This window comes from Elephantulus edwardii, unplaced genomic scaffold, assembly GCF_000299155.1.
Source record: "Elephantulus edwardii isolate Elephantulus edwardi_28Jun2011 unplaced genomic scaffold, EleEdw1.0 scaffold00098, whole genome shotgun sequence".
NCBI classification, from domain to species: domain Eukaryota; kingdom Metazoa; phylum Chordata; class Mammalia; order Macroscelidea; family Macroscelididae; genus Elephantulus; species Elephantulus edwardii.
This window is the reverse complement of record NW_006399848.1, coordinates 7223794-7248235: the sequence shown is the minus strand read 5'-3', so window position 1 is coordinate 7248235 and position 24442 is coordinate 7223794. Positions and strand designations below refer to the sequence as shown.

Genomic DNA, 24442 nt, shown 5'->3' with positions numbered 1-24442 from the left:
CCTACATTTCTTACTATTTGTAAAAGTTCTTCTTGCAGTTTAATAAATCTTGTATATACTTTTCAATTTAACATTTTGGATTTATTGGTATTCTTTTTAAAATGGTATTTAAAATATTGCTGTACCTCAAATTTGTCAAATATTTGTTTTATGGTATTGTTACAAAGACTTGTACAAATATTTATTGATATGTTTTATAGACTGTCCTTATTTTTATGTATAAGAATAACTATAATTCATCTTGATTATACTGTGTTGTAGGATAAACCAAACTTCAGTTTGTCAAATATATATTAATTTGAAATCCTCTCTTTGACAGATATTAAATTCTCATGTGCAGTAAGTCTGTTTCTTGTTCCTTTTCTAGTCTATTGATCAATTTATAAATTGCCATACTAGTACTACACTTTGGAAATTACACAGCTTCATAATATTTTTATTTCTAATAGGGAGCTCTGGTGGCCTAACAGCAATCCCGAAGGCATGTAGTTCAAGGCCACTAGCTTCTCCTCAGGAGAAGAATGGGCAATCTCCTCCTGTGTGATTAACCTCCTCTGAAAACTCACCAGACGGTCAGCTCCGATTCTATGGTACACAAGACAGCAACAATAACAATAGGATAAATACTACCACTCGTCTCCTATAACCCTTCTCTTCTCTAATTTTCATACATTTATGCAGTCTTAGGAATTCATAACTACATTTTCAAATGTTGATGGGGAGACATAGCAATGAATCTTGAAATGTTTTTTCATATAAAAATATTTCTGTAGTTATAACAATTTTTCTTAAGTCCAATTTGCATGCACTGAAGGTAAAAATTCTTTGGTCATCAATGATTTGAATCTTTCTTTTTTTTAATATTTCCATCAATTTTAATTGAAAAAATTGTGATCCATTTCATCTTATCCCAAGATACCAAAACCTATTTTGCCAGCAGAAAAAAATATCTTTTGAATAATGGAAACATACAAGAACTTTGAAAAATAAATAATACATATTATATGTGTAACAGAGCTTAATGAAGATTTATTGTGCTTAAAAGAGGAAAAGAAGTCTTGATAATAGATGGTGGTTGGTGGAAGAAGAATATGTATTCACTCTTTGGAAGTTGAATTCTTCATGATTTTTTTAAGATTTTTCAGTCTTTGATAGTCCAACTACAAAATGGGCGAAAGATACGGAAAAACATTTCACAGATGACATTCAGATGGCCAACATACACACGAAGAAATGCTCCAAATCACCAGCAATAAGAGAGATGCATATCAAAACCACAATGAGATACCACCCCAATCCAGTATCAGTGGCAAGTTCAGCAGGGCAGTAAGTAATAAATGCTGGAGAGGATGTGGTGAGATAGGAACTCCTGTACACTGTTGGTAGGATTGCAAAATGGTATAACCATTCTGGAAGGATATTTGGCACTTCCTCAAGAAACTGAACACAAAAATTCCACAGGACCAAACCATTCCACTGGTTGGAATATACTCTGTGAAAATGAGAGCTGAGGCACAAACAGAGACTTGTATACTAATGTTCATAGCAGCATTATTCACCATAACAAGAACATGGAAACAGCCCAAATATCCAACCACAATGGAACAAATTGGGAGAATATGGTACTTTCAAACAATGGAATGCCACACAGCACACAGGAACAATGATTTTATAAGTTATTACCTAACATGATGTAATCAAGCTGATTTCTATGTATATACCACCAGGTGAAATCCATGTGTATATCCTGTGTTTATGTTTCTCTCTTTTTTTTTTCAAAGAAATGAATTTCTTTTCCCTTGTGTTCTCTGCTAGAATTCAGTATTTACATTTTTTAGTTTAGCATATATTCACATATTTTTCTCCTTTTTATTGAGATTTTAATGAAAGTTTATAGAGAACTTGGATTTCCATTCATTCATTCTTTCACATTTTCCTCCTTGCCCCCCCCCATCCCCCAGTTCACTTTTTTCTTTGGGGAAAAAATTCTTTCATTGTTAAACAATTCCTCTCCCTCCTCCACCTACCCAGACCACTTTACTATGCAGCTCTTATTCTGGACTCTTGTCATGCCAATAATACCTAATTATAAATCCCTTTTATATAGTTCTCTCCCTTATCTGTTTCAATGCCATATACATTATTTATCTCCTCCTTTCTTAGTTTCCCAACCCCATTGCAGTATTATTTTATAACAGTGACATTATGCAATATTTGTCTTTTTGTGACTGAGATATTTCACTCAGCATAATGTCCTCCATAGTTACGTATTCTGTATAATATTTCATGAGTTCTGTGTTTTTCAGTGCTGCATAATATTCCATTGTGTGAACATACCACAGCTGCTCCATCCATTCATTTGTTGATGGGCAGTTGTGTTGGTTCCAACTCTGCCATTGTGAACAAAGTAGCAATAAACCTGAGCATGCATATATCTGCTTGGGTGTCAGTTCTGGTTTCTTTAGGGTATATTCCTAGTAGTGGAACTTCTGGGTCAAGTGGTATCTCTATTTCCAATTCCCTGAGAAAGCACCACATTGCCTTCCATAAGTGGTTGCACCATTTTACACTCCCACCAATAGTGAACAAGGGTTGTAGTTTCTCCAGAACCTCGCCAGCACTTGTTTGCTGCTCTGTTGAATTTTGCCATTCTGACTGGGGTGAGGTGATATCTCACAGTTGTCCTGATTTGCATCTTTCCTCGAACCAGGGACTCTGAGCACTTCCGCACGTGTCTGTTTGCCATCCAAATGTCTTCTTTGGTGAAGTATCCTGTGCTCATTCTGCAGTTGGGTTGTTTACCTTTACTTGTGTGGGGCTCGAGTGTTCTATTAATTCTAGATATAAGTCCCTTATCTGACATGTCATTACCAAATATTTTTTCCCAGTCTGTAGCTTCCCTTTTTACTCTGTTGGAGAACTTTTTGGATGTGCATAGGGATTTGATTCTTAGAAGATCCCATTCATCTATTTTACCCTCTCCTGGTTGTGGGTTTTTCAGGATGCTTGGAAGACTGTTCATGTTGTGGATTAGTGATTCTAGCTTTTCTCTAATGAAGTGTTATAGTCCGTGGTTTTAGTTGTAGGTCCTTGATCCACTTTGAGTTGGTTCTTGTGTATGGCGTGAGGTATGGGTCTTATTTGAGTTTTCTGCAGATGGTTTTCCAATTTTGCCAACACCATTTGTTAAAAAGGCTGTCGTTTCCCCACTTAACTGATTTCATCTCCTTGTAAAAAATCAGTTGGCCATAGGTAGATGGGCTAATTTCTGGGTTCTCAATTCTATTCCGTTGATCTGTGTGTCTGTCATTGTACCAGACTACTCTGTCTTGACCACCACAGCAGTGTAGTAGAATTTGAAATCAGAGAGTGAGATGCCTCCTACCTTGTTTCTGTTTTAAAGGAGTGTTTTGCTTATTTGGGGTCTTTTTCAATTCCAAATGAAATTGGAGATTGCCTTTTCCATCTCATTGAAGAAAAATCTTGGAACATTTAAGGATTAACTTTAGTAGAAAGAGTACCTTTCAAAACTAAGGCAGCCTCCTCCTAAGTGGAGCACACTCTTCAGACCTTTGTATATACATTCCTGGTTGGCCACCAGTTTGTCCAAACCTTTGCTCTCTCAACATTTTCCTTTTGAAATGCCTTCATGGTTTTCTTTGTGGGACAGGAGGCCAATAAAGGGGCTCACTGGAGTCTTTATGTTCTTTATGAGGTTAATTAGGGCTTATCCCTTTGTCTCTTGGGGTCAGGTGCTGATTTTCTAGCAGTCGTATTCTAGCTGCAAACCACTATAGCCAAATGTATCATGATCAGTTCTCTGGATTTCTGGTTGTTTGCTTCCACTTTTACTTACACTGACCCAATACATACAGTGTACACAGAGAAATCTTTCCATTAAGATCCTCTGGAGAACCATTCCCTGCTGGAGATTCAGGTTCTTTGTTGCATTCATTTTTTTCAATTGTTGTTATAAAATTATCACAAACTCAATGCCTTAAAACAACACAAATTATATTCTTGTGGTTTACAAGTCCCATATCAGCCACATTGTACTAAAATCAAGGTGTCAGTGGAGATTCATTCTTCTCTGGAACTCGAGGGTAAATGATATTCATTGCTTTTCCTGCTTTTTAGAGGTTGGCTGCATTCCTTGGACTATGGATTATTCTTCCATCTTCAAAACCAGTAATTGTATCATTCAGACCTCTGCTTCTATCCTTTTTGATTCTACTCACTTCCATTTTAGAAGTATGATCATAAAAATCCTTGTGATTGCCGTTGGCACACTTGAGTAATTCAAGACTATCTTCATATTTAAGATCCTTAATCACATTTATAAATCCTTTGGCAAAGTGCACTTTCCAGGGATTCGTACATGGAATTATTTGGTAGTCCATTGTTCTGTCTACCAAACCATACCTTTCAGAATGTAGTGTCTCTCTCTCTCTCTGCTGTTGAGATGGAACCAACTCATAACTGACCCTATAGGGTTTCCAAAGCTGTGAATTGCACTGGATTGTCTATCTTTCTTTCAAGGAATTGCTGGTAGATTCAAAGAGAGATGTGGCCTTTCTGTTAGAAGCCCACCTCCTTGGTGACTACATCACTAGAGCTCCCTCATGTTAAATATGTTGTTGTTGATTGCTATTAAGGCAAACATGACTCATAGCAATTCTATGAACAAAAGACCTAATGCCTTTCTATAATTACTGTCATTTCTCCAAGTTCATAGAGTTTCCATAGGCATGTGGTTTAGGAAGTGGATGCCACTCCTGCTTCCAAACCTGCTTTATAACTGGGAGCTCTACCTAACACTATCTACATGGGGAAACCATTATGACATTTGATACCCCAATGGCACAAGATTCAGCATCACAGCAAACCAGATTACCTCAGTACAGCAAATTGACAAAGAGTGATGTACAAAGTAGAAGAATTTTCTCCAAAATATAACACTAGTTTCACTTAGCAGTGGTTAAGTAGGTTGTGGTTGTTGTTATGTGCTGTCAAGTCATGAAGAGGGAGAAAAAAGAAGCTGTTCAGTCTTTTAAATGTGACTTTCTAATTCCTTTTTTACTTTCTAATTTTTTGAAATAATAATTATTCTCCATTACTTGAAAAGGATGCCTTCATAATAAGGCTACTCTACTCCTCTGGAGTTCTGAGGCAGTACTTAACTTACTCATCTAGTTTTCTTAATTTCTCTGGCCAGCTCCTCAGTGATATGCCCCCAACATGCCTGTGACTAAACTCCACTGTCCTCTTCTAATCTTCTGCTCTGACCATATACACTTACTTCCATTTCTGCAACCTTTGCTCCTTACTTTCTCTAGTCTTGGTCTACTAAGTTGGTTCCTCTGCGTGGAATTTCCCTCATCTTTTCACTTAGCTAATTCCTACTCATTTTCCAGCTACAGTTTAAATCTCATTTTCAACAAACACACCTACACCTAGCATCTTTGCTCAAACTTCATTAAGGACTCTCTCTCTCTTAAAATCTTTTTCTTGTTGTGTACCATCGATTCAGATCTGACTGGTCCAACTGGCACTGGAGGAGATTGCCTCCCCTTCTACAGCAGAGCACCTGGCGGATGCAAACCGAGTGTCTTTGGGATTGCAGGGCAGCTTCTTGCCCCAAGGCCACCAGAGCTCCCTAAGAACTCTCATAGCGTCTTCCATTGTCTTTAGCTTTGCACATAACACCTTTTATATTATTGTTTAATTATTTTCTCTTCCAAACTGGAAGCTATTTGAGAATAGAGAGGAAAATGGAAACTCCATACTTTTCACATATAGTGGGTTTCTTACCTACTTGTTATGCAAATTTGTAAAAGATGCCAATTTAATAAAAGATTAATTATTTTACTCTCCAGGCCTCATCTTAAAAATATTTGTTCACCACACACTCAACAAATAGTAATTAAGCACTATTGAGCAAATATAATTAAGGAAAAAATTATCTAAACATTATGAAGATGCTAAGATTCTAAGTGAGCATAGGCATGAATACTAATTCTTTCCTCTCCAGGAAGATGGACTTAGAGATTAGTGAGCCAGGAGACTTTAGCTCTGGAGACCATCTATACCTGGTGCAGAAAGCAGCAGACCGTGTAAACGTCGAGTCCCAAGCTGATCAACTTCCCAAATCTTCTCCTGACCCAAAAAAACATACTGAGAATCCTGAACCAATGGCTGGGGAGCGATCAAAGGACTACGTGGTCCAAATTTCAGAGGACAGCACAACAGAGGACAGCAGTACACCACCACCCAACCCATTCTCAGATAAATCTATCCGCAGAGGTAAGAGTTTAAAATGATAACAATAGGCGAGCTCTGGTGGCCTAGTGGCAGGAAACTGCACTGCAATTCCAGAGATGCGCGGTTCAAATCCATCAGATGCTCTGCTGAAGAAGGTAGAACAATCGCCTCCTGTACCAGTCAGATCCAATTTGACGGTACATACATTTAAAAAAAAAAAAGGACAACAATAAAAATTCTTTTTAAAAGAGAAAAGCAAATGATGTCTTAAAAAGTTTTCATAGAGCGAACTACTGGGTTTAATTTTGCTTTTTCCTTGTCTTGCTTTAAGGAGCCCTGGTGGAACAATGGTTAAAAAACTGCACTATTAACTGAGAAGCTGATGTTTAGAACTCCTCAGATGCTACATGGGGGAAAGATGTGGCAATCATCTTCTGTAGGATGTACACCTTGGAAAAGTCTAGGGGGTGTTTTGACTCAAAGGAACTGGATGGATTTAGTCATGTTTTACCATGAAACATATAAACTACTATAGTAGACTTCTTCCAATTATCACAGGCCTTCAAAACCTCATACTAAATGCATTTTGTTAGATACTTTTTAGTATTCTTGGAAGACAGAATTTAGTCATTGGTAGTAGAATGTCTACTGTTACATACAACATAATGCCATAATGTGGTTTTAAACCATATTCTGTAAAAGTTAAGAAATAAATTCAACTGTGAATATTAGAAACCTAAAAAGCTGTGCTTAAATAAATGAGAAGTTTTGGGGGTTTTCCCCACCATGAAATATGACATTTGAAGATAGCTGGTCCAAGGCTAATGATGCTGGTCCCTGTTGTCCACAGGGGCCCAGGTTCTTTTCCCTCTGATTTCTTTGGCCCTCTTAGCGTCTGGACACCTTGAAGGAAGACTGTGGATTTTGAATCCCCATTGTTGTCCCTGTGTCCCACCATCCAGCCTGTGACTGCAACTCCAGCTTCCTAGGTAGGAAGGAGGTAAAAGGCAAACACTCAAAAGCAACGAAAGGTCAAAGCAGAACACTAGAACACCGTTGGCATCATTCACGAATTGGGCCTAAGAGTAGACCCACTTGGAGCCTTTTTCAGAAACTTTCTCAGAAAACCCACAAAATAGTCTCCAACTGTATGTCACTGGCCCTCCACATATGATGTGGCTACCTCTGTCTGTAATGTTTGAGTTGGGCCCATTCTCATCGTTATCTTAAATGTGATAGTGAGGGAGTTGGGGAGAATGGCTATTAGGAAGCAATTTGCAGCCTCTGCCACAGGGAAATGGTATTGTTTTTTTGTTCTTATAGCAACTCCATAAGTACTATTATTACCATTTCATAGACGAGAAAAAGAGGTTTAATGTGGAATTGGAATCAATGTTATAACACACGTGCACACACGGTCTCGTAATATTTACTCACTCACTGCTATGGAGTTGGAACTGGGTTTTTATTTTCAAAGGCTAGAGTAATTATTTGCATCTGCCTCTTCTGTAGGGAAGAGTCTACCTCCTCCCCTATAAATCATATAGTACATGAGAAGATTAAAATGTTATGGAAAAAAGGGAGAAGTAGAGCAGGACAATGGCATGAGAAGAGTTACGGAGGTGGTAGGGGATGTAAGGTTTTAAAAAGATTTTTTTTAGATATAATTTGTTGTCATCAGTAGCTATAGCAAGCCATTTTGGACTCATAGTAATGTCATGGTATAGTTTACATGTCATAAAACTCACCCACTTATGTGTACAATTCAGTGGCTTTTAGTTTATTTCCAGAGTTGTTCAGCTTTCACCACAATCTACTTTTATTATCCTTTCACCACCTGCAGGAGTGAAAATCCTGTACCCACTTCACCATGCCCACCAGCACTCACGCTCCCATTGCCCTCACCATAAATCTACTTTCTATGAATTTACCTGTTTTGGACATTTCATATAAATAGAATTCTATAATAAGTGCTCTTTTGTGATTAGCTTCTTTCACACAGTGTAGTGTTTTCAAGGCTTATGCATGTATTGTAGGATGATATATCATTGGTCAGATGAGAAAAATATTCTTTTTTATGAAGCATAAACATGCTTTATTACTAAATCTAAAGGTTTCTTGGACTCAAAAAGTTGATTACATTTATATTTTTACTTTTAAATATTCGTGTTATAAAAATAAGAATATTTCTGTCTCCTCAGCTTTCCTTAGGAAAGTGTTCCTCCTGCTGACTGGGCAGTTGCTTATCACCGGGGCAATTATCAGTGTGTTTATTTTTTGGTAAGTTTTTATTACTGATGAAATATTAGATTGTTCATAAAATTATTAATCAGTTTTAGTTTAGATATTAAAAACTATTTCTTTTTTTCTTAGTCATTAATAGCTGTTGTCTTTATATACCCTTTTGTTGGTTCCAATTCCCAGTGACCCTGAGAACAGTAAAACGAAGCCCTGCCTGATCCTGCGCCATCCTCAGGCTCGGCTCTGCTAAAACCTATGGTTGCAGGCACTGGGTCAGTCCCACTTGCCGTTCATTCAGAAGTGACAGAATGTCTGTGGAAGTTCCTTGGTGGCACAAGCAACTTAGCCTAAGGCAGTTTGAACCTACTCAGAGCTTCTTTGGAGGACAAGCTTATTAATCTTTTTCAGAGGGGTCACGGCTTTTCAAAGGAAACCTGTGACACAGTCCAACTATGCTCACAAAGGGGCCTCATGAATCAGAAGCAATTGGACTGCAACTATCAACAACATAAGTAGTATTTCTATGGCTTTCTTTTACTTTTTTTTCCCCTTATTTTTTAAAATTTTTTGTGGGGGGGGCTTTATTTTTCTGGGACAGATCCTACACCAAGTGTTGGTTTATTCTATTTTATTCTTTCAAGGCGACGAACTTTTTATTTCACTCTTATTTGGGGCATTGTTTTTTGTTTGCTGTTCAAGAGACTTTTTTTTCAGATTGGAAAAAAATACACACATTATTATTTTTTTTTATTACAATACATGATGTCCTGTTGTTGTTGCTGTTGTTGATTACTGTCCAGTCAAGCCCAACTCATAGCGACTCTATGAACTAAAGGACTGAAGCCGACTTATAACTATCATCATTTCTCAAAGTTCATAAAGTTTCCAGAGGCATAGCATTATTGTTTAGGAAGTGGATACCACTCCTGCTTTCAAACATCTGTGTCCTAACTTAGACCAACTGAGTATCATTTTACTTACACATTTTTTTAGTTTCCATTCATTCATTGTTGCACTTTTCTCCCTGCCCACCCCTAAGCTCCGAAGAGTTTCTTAAATCCTATGAACCATCAGAGTTAAAATCCATTCTATGAAGATCTGTTTTTACAAAATAAATATGTAAGAAGTTGTTATTTTTATTTGTACACACATCAGTCTCAGCAATTTTTATAATAAAAACCTTCATTAGGATATTTGCAGAATCTGAATTTGCTTTATAACTTATTATAAACCTAATTTTTGAAATAAATCTATTTAAAACAGAAATATGGAAACATTTCAATCCACATTTATCACTGGTAACCAGTTTTTTAAAAAAAATTATTTCTTAGTGCAACAATGAATGAATGGAAATCCAAAGTCCCTGTAAATTTTTACTGAAATTAATAATAAATTTAAAGAAAATAAGATAAAAATATTTCTTTTATTCTTAATTTCTTAAGTTATGATTTTTTTAAAGTTTACAGAAAAGTTGATTTTTCATTAATTAATGGTTATACCTATTTTCCTCCATAACCCCTAGTTCACTTTTTTAAAAAAATAATATTCATTCATTGTTGCATAACTTCTTCCTTTAGTCTCCAGGCCCTCCCTTAGTTCACTTGTCTATGCACCTCTTATTCTGGACTATTGCCATACAAATAATCCCTGATCATATCTTCCTTTTAAACAGTTCTTTCCTTCAACTGTTCCAATGCAGTGTTCATCATTTATCCCCTCTTTTGTTAGTTAGCCCTCAACCACCATGTCAGTTCTATTTTATAACAGTGATATTGTACAATATTTGTCCTTTTTGTGACTGAGATATTTCACTCAGCATAATGTCCTCTAGGATCACCCATGTTGTATAATATTTTATGAGTTCCTTCTTTTTCATTGTTGCGTAGTATTCTGTTGTGTAAAAATACCAGTTTTTCTGTCCATTGATTCGTTGATGGACATTTGGGTTGCTTGCTTCCATATCTTTGGTATTGTGAATAATATAGCAATAAATATGAGTATATACACATCTAGTTGGGTGGCAGTTCTGGTTTCTTTAGGGTATATTCCTAGTGGCATTGCTGAATCAAATGGTATTTCTATTTCCAACTGTCTGAGAAAGTGCCAGACCACCTTAAATAGTGGTTGTACCATGGTAACCAGTTTTAAGGTATTCCTCTTTCTTCTTATGATATTGTTTTTCTTATATTTAAATATTACACTAGTTGTATTTCTTGTTTAGAAATATATATACAATTTTTTTTAAACCAGGCAAGCTTTAAGAGTGTGGATACTCCTGCATCCCTGGTTCAACTATGCACTTTTGTAAGTATCATTGCAATTAATTTAAAGAAATTCTACTAGTAGCTTGATTGAATGGTTCTTTTATTCTAAAAATCTAAGAAAGGTGTAGCATTCCTGAAATGAAAACATAATGGATATACAAAACAAAATAATGTTTGCCAGGTGTTATATGTGTGTGTGCATGTGTGTGTTATGAATGAGTAGCATCAAAGGAGATCTTTGTGTGGAATATATCTGAATCTTGACTGCAGCAATGTTACACACACAAAAATCTATACATAGACCTGTGTTATACCAAAGCCAATTTCCAAGTTTTGTACTTGAATAGATATTGTTCTAGAATAAAGGGTAGCTACAGGGAGGAGCTCTGATTGTGCCGTGGTTAAAGTTCCTTACTGTTAACCCAAAGGTGAGCAAATCTTGAGTCAACCTGCTACAGTTGGCTTTCGTAAAGGTAATAGTTTTGAAAACCCCATGGATTGGTTCTACTCTGTCCTGTGAGGTTTCTATTCATTGCAATCAACGTGATGACATTAGGTCTTTTGTTTGGTTTTAACTTTTGATGGAAAACTCAGTGGAGGGCACATGGGACCTCTCAATACTTCCTTTGCAACTTCCTGGGAATGTATAATGATTTCGAAATTAAAAGTTTAGTGGTGTTCTTTTTTTAAAAAAAATTCTAAATGGCAATAACCTGATATAAAAAGCTTGAAAAAGTAGTACTATTTTTGTTAATGGAAATCTGGTGGCCTTATGGTATGGTAAGGAGCTTTGCAGCCAACTTAAAGGCATCTAGTTTTAATTTCTGCAGGAGAAAGATGAGCAGTCTCCTCCAGTGTGATTGAAAGCCTCTGAAAACGCTCTGGAGGGTCAGCTATGAGTAACTTCAATAACATGGCACATAAAAGTTTTGTTTATTTTATAATACTTATTATCGTGTACTAAATGATATAGAACACACATCATATAAATTAAGTAATACAAGATTTTAAATCTCCTTCAGACCAGCATTTTTTGTTGTACTTTTGATCCTGGCTTGCTGTGGGGAGCTCCGTCGTCAAGTGCCTATAAATTACATTCTCCTGGCATTGTTTGTAAGTAAAACTTGTCAACACCTGTTCAGTTGACCCCTGGAATATATTTGTGTCACACTATTAGATTGGTTCTATTTATGGTGAAAATACTTCCTATGGAATAATTCAGACAAGAAATATTTGTAAGATAGTCATTTGACTAAATCTGCTTGTAAAGATGTAACGAACTTGCTTATACGAAGGCCTTCTTAGTAGATTGGAGAGTTTAGGACGCTCAGGTGACTGCTTTATGCTAGAAAACTTGCTTTTTCTGTCAAGGCTGCACAGGGATCCCACTCCCATGTTGGGGCTACATCTCAGGAACAGGGAATCTAGCTGTTGATAAACCTCAATCAGACTTAACAAATTTCTTATTCTCTCCTGTTTTCCCATCATGTATCTCAGTTAAGGAAGACTGTTACAGCCCCCGGGAGTTGGGGACTGGTGGGGGTGAGAGTGGGTGTATGTTTCTCATTTATCTAAACAGTGGTTCCTGGTAGATTGAAGGCTGTATTCACAAAGCCTCACCATGCCTGCCCTGTCCACTTTGTGTCACCCAGTCCTTTATGGACGACAGGAAACGTCAAAGTTCTTGAAGCCTGTTCTTCTCTTGATTGCTCAAGGAGACCGTAGGATCTTGCCAGCTCTTAGCTGGTACAGGGAGCACCCAGATTGTCTGAGATTTTCAGAATTCCATCATTTCCCCTCATCTCAAAGGTTCATCTCCTGGGCTAGTCACAGGATCTTCCTTAAGGACTCCTGGGCATCTTCCTGGTGCTGACTCTCTTCTTCCCACTGCTTTGCATCAAGCCAAACCTTACTTAAGGCAACACTCACTCTCTTAAGGAATTTTACTCCTCTTGGGAAGATCCAGAGCTGTTCCAGGATGATTTATGGTAGTGTCCACAAAGGATTCTGTTAGGGAATGTTTCCATTTCTTCCCAGGAAGTGTTGACCACTTTTTCATGTAAGACATATTTACTTATGAAATTATTTCTTCCTCATCTGGTTCCAAGGCAGATTTGAGGTAATTTACAGAAGAAATATCCTTTATAAAAGAAGATGGAGAAATCTAATGGAAGGAAGAAGAAGGGTGGATTAAGGCATGAAATGCACACAGTGTTGAGATCTCAGACTTGGCTCTAGGTTTTCTAGTGGCTAACTCAAGGAAGGACGCACGAGCAAGGATGGGAATGGTAGTATTCTCACGGTCCAGGGTTCACTGTGGCTTTTATGTTGAGGAGGATAGTTTTCTCTCAAGGTTGGAGGAAATTGGTTCTTTGGTGCCAGTGGGTGAGCCTTTTCTCTCCTGCCAGGGCACTGAGGCATGCTGGGTTGGCTATTGCTCGGGTGAACCACTAAAGAACACACATCTTGTAACAGAGGCCAACAAATGGAAGGAATGATTTTTTTACAGGCACTTTTCAATATTTTAAATGTTTTGATGTTTATTGCAAGAAGGGAATAAAAGCTTTAGAGAGATTTTTGCGCAAAGCAGATAGTAGCTTTCAAGATAGAATTCTTTTTCTTGCTTTGATATTTTTCTTGACAGCATGTGTTTTCAATAACTGGAAGCATTTTGAACAAAATAGGGGAAAATTAAGTAATGTGAGTACAATTAGTGGAATTTTTTTACAAAATGGGTAAATTTTGTTGAGGTTGGTGGGATGAGACTTATTTCTTTAGATTCATGCAGGTCTGTAGGCCCAGACAGCAAAACACACCAAAAATGGGACAACATCTTCCCACCAGATCCCAAGAGTCAGAAAATGTAGGTGGACACTATGTATCCCAGAAGTATGAAGCTAGATTCAATGTGCTCTTCAAGGATGAGAGAGTAAATGGATTAAAAGAGTTCAGAAATTGATTGAAAGAAAATATTTACTGAAGACAGCATATGCCTTGTAAATATCAGGCCCCTTGATCCCATGCTCTGAGCTCATCACGTCATCACGCAGGTTGATTTCTGAGGCATCTTGCGACTCACCTTTCTACTTTTCCAAAATCTGAAAGACACTTTCCAGCTTGAAATTAGCGTTCTTATTCTCTCCTCCTCCTTTCTCTCCGCCCTTCCATACTTGGGGGGGGGGGGCGGGTTGAGGGAGAAGAGGAGAGAATGTGAACGGCACCACTGACTGCTGCTCCATGAGCTACTAAAAAAAAGAGAACTACGAAGCAAATGAGCTAATAGAAGAAGATGAAATGAAATCTTGAGCAGGCACTTTATTAAAGTGTTTCATGTGAGTTGAAAAGATACGAACTTCCTTACAATGGAAATAACTACAGGCTACTTAGCCAAGTTTAACAAAGCAGGGAATTAGGTAGTTGTTGGGTTTACCTAATCCAGAGAAGCAATTCAAGACACCCTGGGATTCTAGCTCTTTCCCAGTCGTTGATCCGGGGCATGGTTGACAGAGTTCAAGCCCCACTAACCGCTCTAGTTATTTTCCCCTGACTTTGCTCATGGATCATCAGATCAGCCATCTCCGGATTTGACCCTGACACTGCGTCTAACCAGCTCGCCCTTTTCTTCAGACCCTGGAGCTGGTGTTCACTGTAGTCCTCCTGAGCTCTGCCTGCTGTGATCATCCTCTGATCCTGACTGTGCCCAGGGCATGTCTTTGTTCCCTTTCTTGCCTTCATCCTCCAGCTCCACTGCCTTCTGATTAGCTCTCAGCCGTGCCTCCCTCACCCTCGCTGTGCTCTGAGTGCACAGTGCCTGATCCCAGCTCCATTTAGGCCAGGGGAGTCGTCCAACCCGCATCCACGTCTTCACACAACCCCCTTCTTAGTCTCCACTTGACAACTACAGGCCCAGGAACTTGCTCTGTGGGCAGTTGCCCTCCTGTTCTACCTCCTGGCACTGAGATGCTCTCAGCTTGCCTCCCATGTCTGAGATCTTTGAAGAATTTTGTTCTCACCTATGCACTATGGAAAGGGCCTGTTCCTTTGTGGATAGCTCTATTTAATGGAAATATGGTTTCTACATTCATAATCAATTCACTGAAAAGCTGAAAGTCACCCTTGTGTTAAGAAAATTGTACTAACGAAATACTTTGTGCTTGTCAATTTGGAGGAAAATGTAGAGAAAAGGTTCGGTTCTGTTTTCCCCCCACAGTTGCCCTGTAGCTTCCTGTACTAGTGCATCCTCCTTGTTGCCCCCTAGCCCCTCACCTCAGGGGTCAGCTACTGATTTACTGAAAATTTTTGTTTTCAGACAATTCTTCAAGGTCTTCTGCTTGGAACTGTATCAGTGTAAGTCTTTGATACAGCTTCTTTTTTTATATATGCTTTTCTTTGCACGTATTTGTACACTAACCTCAACTTCTGCTTTTAGCTTCTACAATGCTGAAGAAGTGTTATGGGCAGTAGGAGCCACTGCTTTGGTGACATTAGCGCTCACTCTGTTTGCTCTACAAACAAAAGTACGTATCATTAAAGCAGACTCCCATAATAAGGTTGGTGCTGAGATAGCTTCCTTTGCTCCCCTCTGCTCTGCTGTTCTGTGGGCCTCACTTTTCATGGTTTTCTCACTCCTGGATTCTCATTGGGTTAAACCATTGAGGGACTCCTATTCAGAGACTGCAGGACAGGAATGCAGTAGGAATATTTATTTCCATAGTGTCCTCCTATGCTAGCTGGGCTCCATTTAAATGAAATTACTGTTTGTCTCAAGACATGCATCAATACATCTCCTTCTGGGTTGGGTAGCCATCTGTACTCCTCCTTGGGTCTCTTGTTGTGTGCCAGCAAACCAATTCTGACTAATAAAGGCTCTAAGGACAGAAAACAATGCTATAGGCTTCCTAACTTGTGATCATCACAGACACTTAGCAATATAAAAAGCAAGGGAGAAAACAATGAAATTGTCAAAATTTCATTTTACTTGACTCCAACAATCAACACTCATGGAAAGAACCGTCAAGAAATCAAATGACATAATGGGATTGGGCAAATCTGCTGCGAAAGATCTAGTTAAAGTTTGTAAAAAACAAAGGTACCACTCTGAGGACTAAAATGGATCTTGCCCAAGGCTGGTATTTGCAATCACTTCCTATGCATCCAAGAGCTGGTAAGTGAAAAAGGAAGGTGGGAAGAGAATGATGTCTTTGAGATAGGATGTTGGTGAAGAGTATTGAATATGCCCAATATGCCCTTGTCTGTAAGGAGAACAAACAAATCTATTTTGGAAGGAGTGTAGCTGCAATGCTCATCAGAAGTAAGAAGCATGCACAAACTTTGGACATGTTATGAGCAGAGGCTCGCCCCCTGGAGAAAGAAGTCATGCTTGGTCAAGTAGAGTCAGCCAGAATGAGGAAGAGCCTCCACAAGGCGGGTTGACACAGCACCTGCAATAATGGACACAGGCACAGGAGAGATGGTGAGGATGGCCTAGGATTTGGCTGCATTTCATTCTATTATACAGAGGATTGTGGACAATTCAGTGTTATCAACAACAATATTACAGATTTAGAAGGAGCTCTGGGTGCAACCACTGTGGAAGGCGGTATGGTGCTTTCTCAAAAAGTTGCAAATAGAGATACCATTTGACCCAGCAAGTCCACTACTGGGAATATACCCCAAAGAGATCATAACTGACACCCAAGCAGATCTATGCACACCCATGTTTATTGCGGCTTTGTTCACAATAGCAAGGAGTTGGAAACAACCTAAGTGCCCATCAACAAACAAATGGAGAGAAGCTGTGGTATATTCACACAATGGAATACTACACTGCATTGAAAAACAAGTAACTCTTGCAATATTATTCAGAATGGGTGACCCTGGAGGACATTATGCTGAGTGAAGTATCTCAGTCACAAAAGGACAAATACTGCCTGGTGCCACTGTTGTAAAACAGGACTGACATCAGGGTTGAGGGGAGACTGAGAAAGATGGGTTCAATAATGTATACTGCATTGAAACAGATAAGGAAGAGAACTGTTTAAAAGAGATAGGTGATTAGGTATTTTTGTCATGACAGAAGTCCAGAGCAAAGGCTGTATAGTGGAGTGGACCTGGGGAGAGGGTTTGTAAAACAATGAAAGAATTTTTCTTTTACTTTTCCAGGAGGGTAGTGTACTAGGGGGGAGGGTTGAGAGGGGAGTAAAGTACAACAAGGAATGAATGGAAATCCGAAGTCTCTGTGAATTTTCATTGAAATTAATAATAAATTTTTAAAAAAGGGAAAAAAAGAAGGAGCTCTGGTGACCCATAAGGTCAGCAATTCAAATCCACCAGCCATTCAGCGGGAGAATGATGAGGCAGTGTTCCCTGTTAAGATTCAGAAACATGTCTCAGAAACATGCTGGAGAGCTACCATTAGTCAGAATCAACCAGATGGCAGGAGTGTCTGGAAGTCACAAAGTAGGAGATTGAAATGCATGCATGGTTTCTACAGAATATTTTATATATGTATATATATGTGTGTGTGTGTATATGTATATGTGTGTATATATATGTGTATGTGTGTGTATATATATGTGTGTGTATATATGTGTATATACGTGTGTATGTGTATATATAAGTGTATATATATATATATGTGTGTGTGTGTGTGTGTATATCTCTGATAGAGCATTTCAAACAGTAAAACATATATCTGTGTAAGAAGAGAGTAGTCTAAATTTCTTGAATGGAATGGAATTAAATATAGAGCAATGTTTTAAAAATATTACTAAAAGCTGTTTTTTTAAAAAAAAAATAAAATAGAGGCAAAATATGTATCAAGAAATAAATTATTGATAATATCATCCTTAAATGCTCTTTCTCAACATTTAGTAGCTTGTCAAAAATTTATAAATGACATTACTTTTACTTCTTGGTAACTTCCCCCTGAACTAGCCAAGGTAAAATTACTAGCAAAACAGCTGGTTTCAAGTAGGCCTCATCCATCCCCAAGGAGAGCTTGATCAAGTGCGAAGAGAATGTCTTTTCAGCCTTAAGAATATTAAACTTTAAAGGGAGCTCTGGTGGCCTAGTGGCAAGAAGCTGTGCTATAATCCTGAAGGTGTGTGGTTCAAATCCACCAGATGCTTCACTGAAGAAGGAGGTGCACTCTCCTCTTGCAGATGCGATTTGATGGTACACACACACACACACACAGAGAGAGAGAGAGAGAGAGAGAGAGAGAGAGAGAGAGAGAGAGAGAGAGAATGTTGAACTTTAAAGCTTTGTCTTTCGTTTTCAAAGTGGCTCAATCTAGTTTGTCCATTTTTTGGTTGATAGAGTTATCTCTTTAGTAGAAAGCTATTGCAGTATGTTAAGGAGTCCTTAAATCTGTTCTGTGAAGGACAAGACACTGAATTTTTCCTACTTCTTTTTATTTTCACCTGTATTTCTATTGCTAAGGATAATTAAGTACAGTGGCTTAACGGAAAACAACAACAAAAAACCCCAACTCCCCAGCTAGTTTCTAGCTAGTGTATAAGATGCATCTCTAAACATCTGCAAATGTCTTACAGGTGGTGAGTTTATTTTTGTTCTCTTTATGTCTCCTCAGTGGGATTTTACCCTGTGTAGTGGAGTGCTCTTTGTCTTTCTCTTCATACTTTTGATCTTTGGAATTCTTATCATTGTCATACGATCATATGTAAGTAAAACCTCATTTGAAAAACTCAAATAATTGTTGGTAATATAGGTGAAATGCTAGTTGTGTAAGTCTAGTCTCCTGAGAAGCAGATAACAATATGGGGCTACACATGAGAGGATCTTATTGGAGAAAAATCTGTGAGAGCAAATGAAGAAGGAGCTGCAGAATATCTGAGATTGCTGTCAGACACCAGGGAGCTCTGGTGGCCTAGTGGTAGGAAACTGCTCTGCAATCCTGAAGATACGTGGTTTGAATCCACCAATGACCTGTTTAAATCTGCCAGCTGCCTTGTGGTAGAAAGATGGGCAATCTCCTCCCATGTGATTAACTGCCTCAGAAAACCCACTGGAAGGTCAGCTAAAGGTAGGTTCTGACTCGAAGATACACAACAATAGGCAATAGGGGAGAGAAGGATGGAAGTTTGAGTGGATGGATTTTAGATGTGGCATAGTCCAAGTCAGCTTCAGCAAGGCCATCAAATAGTCCTTAGCTGAAAGAGCTGTTTTTCAAGAAGCGTCTTAGTACCCTCCACCAAAGACTGAGAAGTAGGAAGTGTGATTTGAGGCAATGGATTTCAGAGCATACCACCTAGAGTCCTGTGTTCATTAAATTCCTAGCAATTGGAGCTTTAGAGGCCTATCCTCTCAGTCTCCAGACTGGTGTTTTTGGGGCAGATACTATGGCTCTTGGGAGTGTATACTGAAGCCATACTCAAGACTACAGAGAACTCTGATGGCATAGTGATAAGAAGCTGCTCTGTAATCCCAAAGTCACTCAGTTTGAATCCACCAGCTGCTCTATCAAAGAGGGACAGTCTGCTCCTGTGAGATTAATAGATTCTGAAAATCATCCATGAAAAATGCAAAAGGTCATTACAAAGGCAGAGGAGGAAGAAAAGATCGAGATGGATGTCAGAAATGACTCTGAATATTACTGCACTTGAATGCCTAGAAGCCAAAACAAATGGGGGGGGGAGTGGAAATTAGGACATTAAGTTGCTGAACAGAAGATTTCAAAGGGCACCTCAGGAAGACAAAGCAAAGTATTATAATAAAAGATGCAAAGTGCTGGAGTCAGAAAATCAAAAGGACTTGGACCTGTGGTGTCTATCTGTGACTGAAACCCTTTTGGAGGTCAGGTCCACTGAAGCTGGCCTGCGTCCATGACCAGCTTGGTCCAAATGCTGAACCAAAAAGATTCTTTAGCAACACCTGGACAAGTGTCCAAGAGTTAACTGTGCCTGACTCAGTGGAATTTAAAAAACGACCATGTAGGCTTCACTGTCATCAAGTCGGAACCACCTCATAGCTAGCAGATTCTCCACTGGATTTCAAAGGCTGTAAATCTTATGAGAGGAGTCTGCCCAGCAAACCCCTGAGACTCTACCTCAGAACTCCTGCATGTTTAGAGACGAGATCAAAGAAATAACAAATGTGTGAGTAAAAGTGTGTAACTCTATTTATTATTATTGATGATAGCTAGGATTGTTGGTAATACTGTAAATATTTATTAGATGAGTTCTATAGATGTTTATAATGTCACTAGGTATACTTACAATACTGTATTTCAATAATAATAATAATAATAATAATAATAAAAAGATACTCTGTTTCCTGCTAAATGTATAAACCTGGAGTCACCAGCTGGCACAAATGATTAGCCACTTTACTGTATCTACAAAAGGTTGGGAGTTGAAAAGCTCACACTCATTGCTGCTGAATTACAACTGACTCGTAGCTCAATCTCTAGTGGGTTTTCAGAAGCTGTAACTTGCATGCTGCTAACTCACCAGCCATGGAGCAGCTGGTGGATTTGAACTGCCTGCCTTTGGGTTGGCAGCGCTACTCCTTACCTCCTAGGCCAGCAGAGCTCCCAGAAATGTGTTGGAAGTTGCTGCTTCTAGGAGGTCATGGCCTTGAAAGCCCTGCACATGTGGTGTTACCATGAACTGACACTCCAGCAGCTAACAGCAGCCCAGTGGCACCAGTGGTGTGAAGATGACAGTCGAGAAAACCCCACAGAGCCGGCCCTCTCTGGAACACATGGGTGACCTGGGTCGGGGCTTCCTTAATGGCTGCTCACAACAGCAGTCCCTGTTCTAAATCTTCTTTTCACAAATACAATCTTCCACATACAGTGAATACTTACATAATTAAATGATGTATAATCTTACACATATTTCAATGGAAGACTGTTACCAGCCTGTGTCCTATGTACACATGCTTGTTTGACCTTGACTCAGTTGAAATTCTTTGGACTCCATTTGTCAGGCAATTCCTTACTATTAGTTCTGACCGTGACCCCCAGACTGTTTCATTGAGCCCCAATTTCCCTTCTTTACCAGACACTTATCCAGATGAGCAGAGCGCTTTGCCTGTTCCTCTTAAGACCAACTTTCTTAACAGAAGAAAATACAACTGTTTTCTTTTCTTTTCCAGTGGCTGCATCTGATATATGCAGGACTTGGAACTGTGGTGTTTTCATTTGTAAGTTTCTCTTTTCCTTTCTGATGAAGAATATGGTGTGTGCATTGACAGTGCTTCCTCTGCCCTTGTGCTAGACTGGAGTCAAGTGGAGTCAGGAATTCACTGCTACGTCCTCCAGGAGAGTTGTTGCTTGCTAAAGGGTCGTATTTAAGACCGACAGCCTATGGAGAGCTGGAGGTGGGATCTGGGCTTGGCATACTTGTCCTCCAGGTGGGATACCTGCTTCAATTCCCAGCCAAGATACCTCAGGTGTAGCCATCTGTCTTTGGAGGCTGGGGTAGTGTTGTGAAGGTTTAAGTGGCATTTCCAGAGCAGGATGGGCAAGGAGCAAGGGCCTGGTGGGGTGTTTCTGAATCCCAATGGTAGCTAATGACTAGGAAAGCGAAACATTTCCCTTAATCCGTATTGTCGATGTTGTTATGTGCCATCATGTTGGAACTGACCCATAGCTGACCCTCCATCAAGTTTTCAGAGGCTGTAAATTGCACAGGAGGAGACTCTTCAGCTGTCTCCTGTGGAGCAGCTGGTGGATTTGAACCACTTGTCTTCGGCTTGGTAGTGCAAGTCCTTACCCACCATGTCTCCCTATATGGTTGATATGCTCACTTAAAGAAATGTTAAAACATCCTCAGAGCTTCCCTCACTTCCACCCCACCAGCAGATATGACAGCTTTAAAAAGCACAACTTTTCTTGAAAGGAATATTTAAGAAGAGAATTGAGAATCATTTGTAAACTTTGAAGTTTATCATCCCTGAGGTGATTTTTCATTTTACTTTTTAAAAGATTGGAGTAAATAGATAAGTAAACAAATATTTTCCATTTCCTGTATTTTATTTACTGTTCACCACCTCCCTGACTTGTAAACCAAGCAAATACTTGAAAATAGGAACTTCTTACAGAGTAAATGCAGAGGTCTTTGCTAATATATTTGAGTCTCTTTTAGTTAATCTAGTCCCATTTCTTTTTTTTTTTAAATTTATTATTTTTGTGTGCATGTACCGTCAAATCAGATCTGACTGGTACAGGAGGAGATTGCCCCTCCTTCCCCGGCAGAGCATCTGGTGGGTGGATTCGAACCGTGCGCCTCTGGGATTGTAGCTGCAGCTCCTTGCCACTAGGTCACCAGAGCTCCCCCTCCAGTCCCATTTCTTATGCCACCTCTTTAAAACAGTTTAAGGAAATTTTCGTTATCAAAGCAATGATAGCCATGTTTTAAAATTAAAATAATGTAGGTTATAAAATGAAAATATCTCCCTCTTACGTCCTTGCCCAGTGTTAACAGTGTCTTATGAATGCTTTCAGAATGTGTGTGTGTGTGTGTGTGTGTGTGTGTGTGTGTGTGTGTGTAAAATGTCATTGTTAGGAGCCATTGAGTTACCTGCGACTCATATGGAAAACAGAGTGAGACTGCCCAGTCCTGCACCATCCGCAAGTGCTGTGCTGAAGCCTGCTTATTGTTGCAGTCAGTCTGCCAGTTGTCTTGTGGAAGATCTTCCTTTCACTAACTCACTTTTCCAGCATGATACCTTTTTCCAGGGACTCCTCCTGATAACTTGTGTGTGTGTGTGTGTGTGTGTGTATCCCCACCCACCCACACACTCACACCCCACCACACACCCCCTTCTCTCTTTCCAGTGTAGTCATACTATAGGAGACTAGTAGTCAAGCACTTGGCTACTAACAAAGCAAAGGTTGGGAGTTCGAACTCACCAGCACGTTTTACTCTCCATGGGTAAAATGATGTGGAATCTCCTTCCTAAAGATTATAGCTTTAGAAACTCTGTGGGGCAATTCCACTCTGTCCTAAAGGGTCATCAGAAGCCATATCTAGTTCACATCAATGGGTTTGGGTTTTAAAGCCATACTTTCAGTAAAATGATCTGCACTTTGCTTTTTCACTTAAAAATCATAAACTCCACATACTGGCAGATACGAGTCTATCGTATTTTTTAAGGGCTCCATGGAAGTCCACTGCATATTTCCATCATGCATATCCATTAAGACTTTTATTTTTTGAAATTATTTTAGACATTTCTAAATATAACTCAGAAATAGAATAGTAATACTGGACTCCAGATATTGCCACAAAGCATTAAAAAAAAAAGTCCAATCCTTGCTTCATCTTCGTGTGTGGTTTTTGTTTTGTTTTTTTAATGGCGGGGGTGGGTTATGTCACATCTTTTGCCATTAGAACACCTTAGACCAGGTAAAGGGTAAGTTCATTTTTTTAAGCTTTCTAAGTTCTTCTCAAATTGTAAGTGGAGCTGATTTCCATGCTTTCTTTTATGCTCTCAAACCTTTGTCTACACAACTGTTGTGTCTATCGTGCCTTGTTTTGAGCCTAGTTTGTTTCCCTGAAAATACATTTTGGAGTTTCTACTTCCAATTTAGGCAGAGCAAAAAAACACTTGTGGGCTCAGGTAGGTCTACTCAAGCAAAAAGTTGGAGAGGGGAATGCAGCTAGAAATTTGTATGCTTTTTGAGTTTTAAATGCTTAACTGCTGGGGTGGTGGGAATGAGGTGTGAAGCGAGTCACCATATGATTCCAGGACCTGAGACTTCCTTGAAAGATGCTTTCGTCACCTCAGGTTCCAAGTAGTCACAATCATTGTTTCATGAGCATCCTAATGTTTGGCAACCATATTTGCTTTCACTGTTCAATCAGCAAGAACCTGAGGAGTAAACACAATCATGAGGCATTTGGGCATTTGTTTTTGTGTTCAGTTTATTTGCCCTAAGTCCATTCACTGACTTAAGATGCTGAATTTTAGTCACTAAAAAAAAAATAAAAGATGCTGGATTTGGGAGTCAGGGAAATTATACAGGCTCCCATGAGGCTTTGACAGGGTGCAAACTCGGGGAAGGTGTGCGTGATTTGGGCTGTAGTATGGATTAATGAACTGACTTCCTGTGATTTTTTTTCCTTAAATTAAAAAATGTTTTCTAGATTGATTAGGACACTCACTTGATAGAAATGTGCACTTAAAAAGTTAATACTTTTCCCTTTTCTTTAAGTACCTGGTGATGGATGTGCAGCTGATGGTAGGTGGGCACCATCATTCTTACCTGAATCCTGAAGAGTATGTTTTTGCTGCTCTGAACATCTACTTGGACATCATCAACCTTTTCCTTTTCATTTTGCAACTGATTGGGTTGGCACGGTAGTCATGTAGTCAAGAAATGCTTGATGATGCTTATCCTAACCTTAGGTCCCTGTACAATTAACAGAACTCAACTTAATTACAGAAAGGATAGGGGGAAAAAAAAGAAATGCTTGAGCAAAAGAGAGGCAAAGAGTGTCTCCAAGCTCAGGCATCAGGAGGACACTTCAAAAAACCTTGTACTTAAAAAAAAAAAATACATTGAGAATGCTTTAGCTTTATTTTTTTTCTCAGATGAAGGCAAATGTTGAGTAGATGGCAGTTGGAACTGTTTGTTACATAATTCCATTTTTGTCACATAGCAACCCTTTCTGTGGGCCTTTTCTACTTTGTATAAATTCAAG

At 39.0% G+C, this 24442-nt stretch overlaps 1 protein-coding gene across 1 annotated transcript; it reads left to right on the top strand.

Moving 5' to 3' along the window:
* Positions 1 to 6035: 6035 nt before the first annotated feature.
* On the top strand, positions 6036 to 24102 carry LOC102864741 (protein lifeguard 1-like). Its single transcript, XM_006891495.1, has 9 exons — positions 6036 to 6303; positions 8463 to 8541; positions 10753 to 10806; positions 11789 to 11879; positions 15076 to 15113; positions 15196 to 15283; positions 18361 to 18450; positions 20889 to 20936; positions 23953 to 24102. The coding sequence occupies exons 1-9, from the start codon at positions 6036 to 6038 to the stop codon at positions 24100 to 24102; spliced, it is 906 nt and encodes a 301-aa protein (XP_006891557.1).
* Positions 24103 to 24442: the final 340 nt, after the last annotated feature.

Bases quoted from the DNA above. Each gene is read 5' to 3' on its own strand.
- LOC102864741 (XM_006891495.1), top strand. From the start codon at position 6,036: ATGGACTTAGAGATTAGTGAGCCAGGAGACTTTAGCTCTGGAGACCAT. The intron at 6,304-8,462 runs GTAAGAGTTTAA...CTGTCTCCTCAG, and splicing joins AGATAAATCTATCCGCAGAG to CTTTCCTTAGGAAAGTGTTC. The intron at 10,807-11,788 runs GTAAGTATCATT...AATCTCCTTCAG, and splicing joins TGGTTCAACTATGCACTTTT to ACCAGCATTTTTTGTTGTAC.